At 40.1% G+C, this 12054-nt stretch overlaps 1 protein-coding gene across 2 annotated transcripts; it reads left to right on the forward strand.

The window, feature by feature from the left end:
• The first annotated feature begins 79 nt into the window (after positions 1 to 79).
• On the forward strand, positions 80 to 8415 carry LOC137090158 (E3 ubiquitin/ISG15 ligase TRIM25-like). 2 transcript variants are annotated; one of them, XM_067454068.1, is made up of 6 exons: positions 80 to 783; positions 959 to 1054; positions 1193 to 1411; positions 1637 to 1790; positions 5356 to 5415; positions 5655 to 8415. In XM_067454068.1, the coding sequence occupies exons 1-6, from the start codon at positions 196 to 198 to the stop codon at positions 6176 to 6178; spliced, it is 1641 nt and encodes a 546-aa protein (XP_067310169.1). In that variant the 5' UTR covers positions 80 to 195; the 3' UTR covers positions 6179 to 8415. The 2 variants fall into 2 exon arrangements, with proteins under 2 accessions (XP_067310169.1, XP_067310085.1); XM_067453984.1 differs by having other exon boundaries at positions 82 to 783; positions 1181 to 1411.
• Positions 8416 to 12054: the final 3639 nt, after the last annotated feature.

The raw sequence follows: 12054 nt of genomic DNA on the forward strand, positions 1-12054 counted from the left end.
TTACTCAAATCTTTCTCAGCACACTGGCGTTCTGAAGATCCCACTTTAACTGAAAAAAGCGTTGAAGACACACCCCTGTTTTGCACACGTCTCTCCGACACAGAAGTAAAATATATCAGGTGATCATTTGAGAGAAACCGAAAGTGTTATTGAACTGTTGTTTGTCGCACTTCATCTGTATGTACTTGCAGTGAAATGGCGGAGACTGCTTTTTCCCGGGACCAGTTCAGCTGTTCAATCTGCCTGGATTTACTGAAGGATCCAGTGAGCCTTTCCTGTGGACACAGTTACTGTATGAGCTGCATTACAGGCTGCTTTGATCAGGATGAACAGAAGGAAGTTTACAGCTGCCCCCAGTGCAGACAGACGTTCACTCCGAGACCTGTGTTAGGGAAAAATGTGGTGCTTGCCGAAATGTTAGATAAACTGGTGAAGCTCCAAACTGTGGCTCCTGAACTTCCTGCGCTGTGTTATGCTGGACCTGGAGAAGTTGAGTGTGACGTCTGTACCGGAAGAAAGTGCAAAGCTGTCAAGTCTTGTCTTGTGTGTTTGGAGTCTTACTGTCAAAGTCATTTTGAACGTCATGAGGAATTTCGTTCAGGAAAGCAACACAAAATAACTGATGCCACAGGGAGCCTCCGGAAGATGATCTGTCATGAGCATGAGAGGATTTTAGAGATTTATTGTCGTACAGATCAGCAGTGCATATGTGTGCTGTGTATGGTGGATAAACATAAAAATCACAACACTGTATCGGTTGCAGCACAGAGGACAGAGAATGAGGTATGACTTGACTTTGTGAATTGGTGTAGGCATATTAATTCTGATACTTGTTCTTGCATCTTTAAAGATTAGCCTATCATAAAGGGTTAACAATCACAAATAGCACAAGTTACTAAATGTTTATGTAGTGCATAGTGAGCGATGGCAAGCTTTCTTTCTTTCTTTCGTCCTGCAGAAACACTTTAAGGAGACACTGAGAAAATTCCAGCAGATAATCCAGGAGAAGGAGAAAAATCTTCAGGAGCTCAGAAATGCTGTGGAGTCTTATAAGGTGAGTTTTACAGTAAAAAAAAAAAAAAAAAAACCTTTTTTAAATACTTAACACAATTCACAAAATGTGGGTCACCCAGTAAGAGCTTAGGTAGAAATGAAGCGATTGTGATGTTTGTCCTAACAGTGTTCTGCACAGACCGCAGTGGAGGAAAGTGAGAGGATCTTTACTGAGCTCATCCACTTTATTGCAAAAAGCCGCTCTGAAGTGACACAGCTGATAAAAGATCAGGAAAAGGCTGCAGTGAGTCGAGCTGAAGACTTCTTGAAGCAACTACAGCAGGAGATCGCTGATCTGAGGGGTAAAGAAGCCGAGCTAGAGCAGCTTTCACATTCAGAGGACATCCAGTTCCTCCAGGTAACAAGAGCTCTGATAAATGCGACAGTGGTTTACATTTTTAAAGAAGTTTATAAATGAAATATACAATGAAAGAAAAGTGTGTATGCAGATACAGCCCACCAGCATTAACATATTCAGCTATGGTGCATGTCTGTTGAGTCTGGAGGCTTTACATTTAGTGAATAGTGAGCATGACTTTTTCCACTTTAATGTAAAATTGCTCTGTTTTTTGTGTGTCTGTAGAGTTTCCAGTCGCTCTCTGTACTGCCTATGGACTCACCCAACATCACTGTTAGTGCTCTCATCTCCTTTGATAATGTACAAACATCTGTGTTTCATCTGAGAAAGAAACTCGAGGATTTCTGCCAAGAGGAGATAAAAATGATATCTGGTAGAGGTAAAGTACTGGATGACATATTCACTCTCAGAAATAGCTCAAAGGGGAAATTACAAAGTGTAGCTGTTGTATAAGACATTTATGTAATCTCAAACATGAATAAGACATCAATCAGTGAGTGTCTACATGTACATATTGACACCAATGGTATCTATGATATACTTAAGCTTATGATGCCTTTGGAAAATGTAGATACATTTATTAATAAAATAAAAAAAACGTTTAGGTTACTAATGTAACCCCGGTTCTCTGAAGGAGGGAACAGAGACGTTATGTCAGAATGACTAACGAATTGGGATCTCGTCTGAGAGTCGACTAAAACCCCCTAATAAAAAATGAAAAAACTGGACAGATCATTAACAGCAGGAAATCCAAACATTCAGCCATTATTCATCGTTCTCAAATGCAGCTTATCATTTGAAACATGTAAGTAGTAGCAACTTTACAAGTCCGCTCGCTCTAATGTTAAGTTTTTATTAACAACATTTCGGGAGGAGCACGTGCAGATAATTAAACCTGACTAAACACAAGGGGAGCACGCTCATATAATTAAACCTAATTAAACACAAGTGGAGCACATCAAGCTAATCAACGATAAGAGGGGTGTATATATATACAGCAGATTTACCTTCTTTCGTTGACCATTTTCATTTTAGCATCCCTCCACCACCCCATCTCCTCACTTGATTCTTACAAACTCTTATTAGATGTCAACACAATCTATAATATACTCCAGTCCAGTTCTAGAGTATCTCTATCACAGGGGGGTAATCTGTGTTCGGGCCAAATTCCGAGCCCGGCGCCCTCCCCCGGACAGCACGCTAAATACGCATAATCTTTACTCTATTTAATTTGATGTAAGTGTGAACTAGTGAACCTAGATAAATGTGCAGGATTATGTAAATGCATATCTGTGTTTGTGCGGCGAGTGTGCTTACTACATGGCATGCAGGCGTGATCACTTGCATTTAACTTAAAATACTTATTAATTTTTGGTCATACAGATAAGAGTATTGCAAACTGTAAAGGGTCTACTTTTTCTGTAAATTCACAATAACAACAAATCGCTGTGTTTTTGCAAAATAATAAAAACAATCAGGAATGGGCATTCTGCTGTCTCGTCATGCTGTTTCGTAAGGAAAGCATGGATCTGATCGGGCATTTCCAAGAATCTTTTCGGTAAGAAGAACATCATTCAATGCTCGAACTAGGAGTGCGTTTTAACAGAATAGGTGCGTTTGAACAGTTTCAAAGCGTGAGCACACCTTGTGAGAGATGCTCTTGCTGAGTGACAGTGTGTATGGGGACCACAAAGAGATAACGTGGAAGTCTGATTGGTGGTCAGTTTGGTGCAACCATCCCAATCTTGCACAGTGTCCCAGTGCATCCATGCTAAGGGTCCCCTCGGTCAGGGAATAACACAACTTGAAGTGAGATGTGTCCGGAAAACAGGTTTACCAGTGCGTCTCCAAAGCATCTCCAAATCAGATGTCTCTATTCCCGGGAGCGTAGGACCACCCTGATGGGAGCGTAGACCACCCTGATGATGTAAGCAACGGTCAAATGTTGTCACATACTTGTCCTGCAGCAACAGAACTGGCACAGGATGAGCAGTACTGCCAGCAACTCAAGGCAATTAATATGCCACTAGAGTCGAGGTCCTGTCCAGGAGCCCAAGGCTGCATGGCACGCCCATTGCAAATGGCAGCCCAGCCAGTGGTGAAGGAATCTGTTGAGATGACAAAATGCCTGGACACTTATTCTAGGGGAATTCCTGCCCATAGAAAAGCAAGGTCGGACAAGGGGCTGAAAGTTTGGCGACTGGGCCATGAAACCAGTGCTGAAGCAGCCTCATATGAAGCAATCGGAGTGGCATGAGCACGGCTGCAGATGCCATGTGCTCCTGGAGCCCTTTGAAATAATTGCAGTGGAATTGATGTCCTGCCCTTGAGCGAGTTCAAGCAGTTCAGCACTGACTGAGCACGCTCATTCATGAGACGTGCTGTCATGACCAAGTCTAACTCCATACTGAGAAAAGTGATTTTCATCACGGTGGAGAGCTTACACTTTTCCCAGTTGACTCGAAGCCCCAAATGAGGTACTTGAGCACCAGGTCTCAGTGTTCGCACAACTGACCTCGTGACTGGGCTAGGATAAGCCAGTTAACAAGATAGTTGAGAATTTGAGCACCGACTTCCCATATCGGGGTAAGGATAGCCTCTTCGACCTAAAAGGTACAGCCTAAAAGGGAGGCCCTTGTGCTGATATGCCCATCCCTTGAACACAAAACGTAGGAACGGTCTGAGCTGAAGGAGAATTACAAGACATGAAAGCATGCGTCCTCCAGGTCGATTGCTTCAAACCAACCTTGGGGTTAAACTCAAAAATGCATTTCTGTTTTTTCTGACTGGAGCTTGTGCAGTGCCCAATTCAAGTCACGCAGATTCAAGATTGGCCGTAATCCACCACTTTTTTTATGGGTATGATGAAGTAAGGGCTGTAAAACCCTGATGTCAACTGGAGGGACTCATGTTGGCTGGAGGCACTGGCTCTATTGTGTCCTCCACCTGTAGGACTGCAATCTCTGTATGTAGGACAGGAGCATCTTTGTCCGCACTGAGGTGAAGTGGACACCACTGAACCTGTGGAGACGCCTAGTCAACTGAATCACATAGCCGAGTCTGATCATTTGAGTTCGAGCCGGGCTGGGGAGCGCTAGCCAGCCCCCAGAAACAATACAGAGGCACCAATATAACTACAGATTTACCTGGGGTAGGGCAGAGAGGTGGAGCACAGGGACCCAACCTGGAAGGCATAGCGTCCTGGTGTTGAGTTTTTGAGTGTGATATAGCATTTACCAGGCTCTGTGGTTCCCGTGAGGGAGTGGCTGGAGATAATTGACAAGGTGTTGCATCCTCGAACCGCACACTCCTGCTGTTGGTGAAAGAAGAGTGGGCATGTGGCAAGGCATAGCATCGCTAACTGTCAAACTGCACCTTTCCTGATGCAGAGATTGAGGAAGCTGCTCTTATTTTTTGAGAACTTCTTCCTAGTTTATTGTACACACTCGAACAATGATTGCAGAGCAAAATTGTGAGGAAACACTTGGTTCTCAAGCGAAAGCTTGAGTTAGTTCAGCATGTTTCCTTACATACTTGCCTACTTGTCTCATGGGAGTGGTTAGCAATGCAAATCTCACTCACGAATGTCGATTGGCTTGTTTTGTTTATTATTAAAAGTAATTGGGCTATCAGGTGAGATTCGTCAGTCGTTCTGACGTAAAGTAAAACGTGACTGACAGAGAGGAAATTGACTTTACAAGAAAACAGATTGCATAAAATGTTTAATTTGTTGGCTTCAAAATGTAAAGAGACATGTACACACTGAATAAGCTGCCAGAACATTCATATCTTTAAAAGGTTTACAAGGTATTGCTTATTGTCGGTTTATTAATGAAAATTGGTCATAAGATTGTTATTCTTGTTGTGACAGAAACTCAATATGTAAAATACTAAAATGCCATTTATATAAAATTCATGTTGATTCTTTTTTTTATTTTTTATAGTGAATTGCATCCAGATCATACCTGTTCCTGAACCCAAGACCAGGAAAGAGTTCCTCCAGTGTAAGTCAATATGAACATTTACAAACACAGAAAGATCGATATAGCAGTTAGTGCCTCAAAAGTGTCACATGTACTGCTCCTACTACTTCTACTTTACATTTTAGCAGGCAGACTTTTATTTATACTTTAATAAACTGTGGCAAATAATACACACTCATAAATTTTGATATCATCACTATTGGTGAGACACAATGGTCAACCTTTTTCCCTAAAGCATCTTATTTTTCTACCTTTATTAGATTACAGTCCATTTACGCTGGATCCAAACACAGTGAACAAAAGCCTCTGCCTGTCTGAGGGGAACAGAATGGCTTCTTACACTAACATATTGCAGCAGTATCCAGATCATCCAGACAGATTTGATCATTATGAGCAGGTGTTGTGTAGAGAGAGTGTGTGTGGACGCTGTTACTGGGAGGTTGAGTGGAGGTGGGCTGTGGGTATATCAGTGGCATATAAGAGCATCAGCAGGAAAGGAGCAGCTAATGAAAGTTTGCTTGGATGTAATGGTCAGTCCTGGAAACTGTCCTGTGCTACCTGGAGTTGTTCATTCTTGCACAATAACAGAGAGAGAAAACTACCTCTAGTGTCCAGCTCCTGTAAGATAGGAGTGTATGTGGATCACAGTGCAGGAACTCTGTCCTTCTACAAAGTCTCTGACAAAATGACCCTCATTCACAGAGAACAGACCACATTTACTGAGCCTCTCTATCCTGGGTTCAGGGTTATAGATAAATCATCAGTGAAACTGTGCGATCTATAAATATCATGGGCGAAAGATATAGAGATATTGTAGAGTGAGGCGGCAGTGGTTCATGTAAGTGGTCTACAAACCAGAAGGTTGGTGGATTAATCCCCGGTTCCACCTGACCAAGTGTCGAGGTGTCCATGAGCAAGACACCTAACCCCAGCTGCTCCTGACGATTGCATGGCTGACATCGCCGTCGGTGTATGAATGGGTGAATGTGTTATATAAATGCAGTCCATTTACCATTGTAGTTAAAGTATGGGTTAAAGCACAGGTACTTTTTCTTTCTCAAAGACAAAGCATCTAACCATAAATTGTAGAAATAAAAAGTAGGCTTGTCTACATCTACTTAAAGCTACACTGTGTGATATTTTCCCCCATCTAGCGGTGTAAAGGTATATGACCATCTAGTGAATAACAGTTTCTGTTCCTCTCAATTGTGATTTCATTTTAACTCCTACGGTGGCCGATTTAGTCCAAGATAACAAGGCAACGGCAGTCCCTCTCTTCACATTAGACTTGGTGCCATCGAGTGTTAACACGCGAAAGGCGAAGCTTGAATTTACTGGTATGTCCCTCTTTGGCTACTGTACTTTCAAGATGGAGGGGCAACATGGCGACCGACATTCGAACCCCTCACCCGTATGTATTTTCAATGGCATATTATAAACTTACGACTAGGGATGCACCGATACCGATACCGGTATCTGGTATCGGCCTCGATACCACATTTTCGAAAGTACTCGTACTCGTTAAAAGTCCCCCGATACCGGGGACGATACCATGGTCTGAGAAATGTCTATGCTTGAGCGGCGTGTAAGGGGTTAATCACAGGTGCCGAGTGCCCGCCCCCAGGCCCGGCTACAGCTCAGAGCGGGGAGAAGGCGAGACGAGACGAGATACGTCAGCAGTGTGGAACTATTTCAAAGTGCATGAATACGACAAAACAAAGGCGGACTGCAAATTGTGCTCAGCGAAATTGTCCAGAGGAGGCTCAAAAGGTAGTGCATTTAGTACAAAGTAATGAGTACAAAGAGTTTACCCACGCTTCTAAACCAACACAACCCACACATCAGCAAACTCTTGCAAGAGAGAGAAAATGTCCAGAGACAATCCACGTGCTGTGAAAATAACACAGGCAATCATCGAGTAGCCCCGTGTCACTAATTAGCCCAACCTCCCAGTGGATAGATGAGAGTTTCACGCTGCAACAAGCCATATTACATGCGAAACAATTCCGCAGAATTTATATACTTTTATGAAAAAAATACTTGAGTTGCACTGTCACTGTTTAATTTTTTTTAAATAATTATTTATTCTGTAATATGTTGCATACAACATGCTTTTCATTTTAAATAAATGTTCTTAATTCCAAACTAGTCCCTTGTTTTTAAAGTAAAGCTGTTACCTGTAAATTTAAATCATGTTTTTTTTTAAGTACTCTGTATCGGTATCGGCGAGTACTGAAATGCAAGTACTCGTACTTGTACTCGTTTTCCAAAAAAGTGGTATCGGTGCATCCCTACTTACGACGAGAATACTTGAAAGAAGTAAAAATTAATGAGCACATATTTTTGAAAGAACTAAGTGTTTTTTGCTAGGAATAAACAAAAAAAAGTTACACAGTGTTGCTTTAAACTTATAAGCCTATTAAATACAATGTAGTCACTTTATTTGTACTTTTTGAATATCAGGGTCATTTGGCCTACTCAGTTTTAGTCAGTGGTTGTGGTTCAAATTTGCAAACCATGATACATTGAGATGTCTTTTCACTATAATGCTGGCTAAACAACTATTAAAGTTATATAGCTTCAACATTTTAAATTCCTCCACTCTATCTGCGGAGACAGACTTTCATGGAACAGCTTCTTTAACAAACCCAAAACCATAAACAAAATCTTCTGTACTTAACTATAGATTATAATTTAAACTTGCCATTATATACCGCAAATAATGTTGCTTCATTGTGTAAGATGTTACTCATTTGTAAATTGGTTTGGATTAATGTGTCTGCTGTTAATTTTTTTAAATTTTTATTCATAACTAACTTTTCTTTTTCTTGCAGGAATAAGATTTATATGCTTTTAAAAATTAAACGTCCCTAGCATTTGGGCAAAATGTAGTGTCTGAATATGGGTCTGAATATAACAAAAGGGGAAACAGCTGTCTAAATATATAACAATGTCTAGATTAAAAGGGTGAAATAATCAAGAATTGTACATATTAAGAAACGATTAAAGCATTTGAATGCATTGTCTGGAGTCTGTCTGGTTTATTGCTGCGCAGCAACATGTGGATTCCACACGTACCGGGTTACTAATGTGGTCAGAGCGGGAGTCACCTCCTGGTTAAACTTAAGTCAGGTGTGTAGGAGAATTAGTCAGGGAGGTAACCAAGAACAACCATCTCTGCAGCTCTCCACCAATCAGGCCTGGATGGTAGAGTGGCCAGATGACAGCCCAACTGGAGTTTTCAGTTGGCACCTAAATGACTCTCAGACCATGAGAAACAAAACACACTGGTCTAATGAAACAAAAATTGAACTCTTTGGCCTGAATGGCAAGCATCATCTCTGGAGGAAACCAGGCACCGCTCACCACCTGGCCAATACCATCACTACAGTGAAGCAATGGGTGGCAGCATCATGCTGTGGGGAAATATTTCAGAGGCAGAAACTGGGAGACCAGTCAGCATCGATCACACAGCCAAGATAAGAAACGATTAAAGCTAATGAAGCTTGAGAGGTCCTGCAAAGAAGAATGGGAGAAACTGCACAAAATTAGATGTGCCAAGCTTGTAGCATCAAACAAAAAAAGACTTAATGCTGTAATTGGTGCCAAAAGAGCATCAACAAAGTATTGAGCTAATGCTGAGCAAGCGTTTCACTTTGTTATTATGTATTTTGTAGACATTATAGGAAAATAATGAATTTAATCCATTTTGGAATAAAGCTGTATCATAACAAAATGTTAAATTTCTGGATGCACTGTATTGGCCGATAAATCTAAATCCAGCTTTTTATATAAATTTTGAGTGCTTGATTACAAAAACAACAGTCTCACCATTAAAAGCCATGTCCCAAGCACACATTTATAATGTTCTATTATTAATTCTATGTACATTTTATGTAGACTAAATGAAGGACCTAACTGTTGAACTGTTGACATTTTCCTTTTTGAAGTGATATCAATCATATTTAAAGCAATTTAAAACAATCATTTTTGCACAGCCCCAAAAATATCTAAAGATTCATAACGGAGTATGGTAATAATAATACCTTCAGTGTGTAGCCATACATGTGTCCCAAAACTGTGCAGTTTTTGCAGTGTGTCCAATATTACAGTTTCATCACCAGTTACCAATAAGGCATTACTTGATATCTAAATGTCAAACATTGACTTTTCAATATGAGAACAGAGAGAGACACACACAAAAGTTACATTGTAGATAGCTTTTAAGAGAAATAGTTAAACTAACTGACCTTAAAAAATAAATGACAAGCCTGATGGCAAAAACTTTATAATTTAATATTTTAAAAACATTTTACATGAAATTTGTGCTACACTGTCAATATACTGTCATCACAGCTGAAAGGCTTTGTTAGGAACGACGAAGTGTCTTACTGATTTTATCAAATGTCCTTTTATTAAGGGCACATACAGTATATTGATTAAGTGCCATCGTTCTATTTGAAGATATAGTTCATGACATGGAAACAAACATAATGTTATTCTGCGGGTGCTGTACAATAAATGGAAATCATATTAATTGATCAGAATTCAGGATTGATTGGGACAATCTGTATTATAATTTGAAATAATATGTGACACACAACTAACGGGTCATTAGAGCATCTGTGTGATTGTTGATTTTAATTCAACCTTTGTGGCCAGTTTAAACTTTTAATAAGTCTGGCAAATCAGATTCAACCTACAAAAATATGTTTATTTGTCATTATGCTGTACAATATTTTGAAAGAAAAAAAAAATAGGTCGAAATCTCTACCTTCATATCATCACATACACTGACTGATTCACCAGCAGTTACATACTGGAATAAAGACATGAGCATGACGATAAACGACAGCAGGGATTACTATAGACGAAGCATGATGGAGGATACAAGACAGAAATTCACAGATGCATGTTCCTTTTGTGGAGCAAATAGTTAGTTATGAAAAAACAGAAACAAAAAATAAGTAAAGTACAGTCTTGTCTCTGGTCCACACTACACAGATACATCACATTTATAGAGCCACTACTACACAAACACTTAAAAACATACGTTGAGACCAGTCTTGGTTCATAACCTCATGCCGTTTCAGTTTTCAAAACTATAATTTTCATTGTTGTGTGAAACACAAAAGGAGATGTTGAGCAGAATGTTCATGCTGCGCTTTTCCATACAAATACAACCAGTTAACTTTCATTTTTGGGTGAACTATTTCCTTCATGTCCAATTTTAGAGAGTTAATCTATAAAATACATACAGTCTTGTTCAAAATAATAGCAGTACAATGTGACTAACCAGAATAATCAAGGTTTTTCGTATTTTTTTTTATTGCTACGTGGCAAACAAGTTACCAGTAGGTTCAGTAGATTCTCAGAAAACAAATTAGACCCAGCATTCGTGATATGCACGCTCTTAAGGCTGTGCAATTGGGCAATTAGTTGAATTAGTTGAAAGGGGTGTGTTCAAAAAAATAGCAGTGTGGCATTCAATCACTGAGGTCATCAATTTTGTGAAGAAACAGGTGTGAATCAGGTGGCCCCTATTTAAGGATGAAGCCAACACTTGTTGAATATGCATTTGAAAGCTGAGGAAAATGGGTCGTTCAAGACATTGTTCAGAAGAACAGCGCACTTTGATTAAAAAGTTGATTAGAGAGGGGAAAACCTATAAAGAGGTGCAAAAAATGATAGGCTGTTCAGCTAAAATGATCTCCAATGCCTTAAAATGGAGAGCAAAACCAGAGAGACGTGGAAGAAAACGGAAGACAACCATCAAAATGGATAGAAGAATAACCAGAATGGCAAAGGCTCAGCCAATGATCACCTCCAGGATGATCAAAGACAGTCTGGAGTTACCTGTAAGTACTGTGACAGTTAGAAGACGTCTGTGTGAAGCTAATCTATTTTCAAGAATCCCCCGCAAAGTCCCTCTGTTAAAAAAAAGGCATGTGCAGAAGAGGTTACAATTTGCCAAAGAACACATCAACTGGCCTAAAGAGAAATGGAGGAACATTTTGTGGACTGATGAGAGTAAAATTGTTCTTTTTGGGTCCAAGGGCCACAGGCAGTTTGTGAGACGACCCCCAAACTCTGAATTCAAGCCACAGTACACAGTGAAGACAGTGAAGCATGGAGGTGCAAGCATCATGATATGGGCGTGTTTCTCCTACTATGGTGTTGGGCCTATTTATCGCATACCAGGGATCATGGATCAGTTTGCATATGTTAAAATACTTGAAGAGGTCATGTTGCCCTATGCTGAAGAGGACATGCCCTTGAAACGGTTGTTTCAACAAGACAATGACCCAAAACACACTAGTAAACGGGCAAAGTCTTGGTTCCAAACCAACAAAATTAATGTTATGGAGTGGCCAGCCCAATCTCCAGACCTTAATCCAATTGAGAACTTGTGGGGTGATATCAAAAATGCTGTTTCTGAAGCAAAACCAAGAAATGTGAATGAATTGTGGAATGTTGTTAAAGAATCATGGAGTGGAATAACAGCTGAGAGGTGCCACAAGTTGGTTGACTCCATGCCACACAGATGTCAAGCAGTTTTAAAAAACTGTGGTCATACAACTAAATATTAGTTTAGTGATTCACAGGATTGCTAAATCCCAGAAAAAAAAATGTTTGTACAAAATAGTTTTGAGTTTGTAC

Source organism: Pseudorasbora parva, chromosome 1 (assembly GCF_024679245.1).
Source record: "Pseudorasbora parva isolate DD20220531a chromosome 1, ASM2467924v1, whole genome shotgun sequence".
Taxonomy (NCBI): Eukaryota; Metazoa; Chordata; class Actinopteri; order Cypriniformes; family Gobionidae; genus Pseudorasbora; species Pseudorasbora parva.

Bases quoted from the DNA above. Each gene is read 5' to 3' on its own strand.
- LOC137090158 (XM_067453984.1), top strand. From the start codon at position 196: ATGGCGGAGACTGCTTTTTCCCGGGACCAGTTCAGCTGTTCAATCTGC. The intron at 784-958 runs GTATGACTTGAC...TTCGTCCTGCAG, and splicing joins CACAGAGGACAGAGAATGAG to AAACACTTTAAGGAGACACT. The intron at 1,055-1,180 runs GTGAGTTTTACA...TTGTCCTAACAG, and splicing joins ATGCTGTGGAGTCTTATAAG to TGTTCTGCACAGACCGCAGT.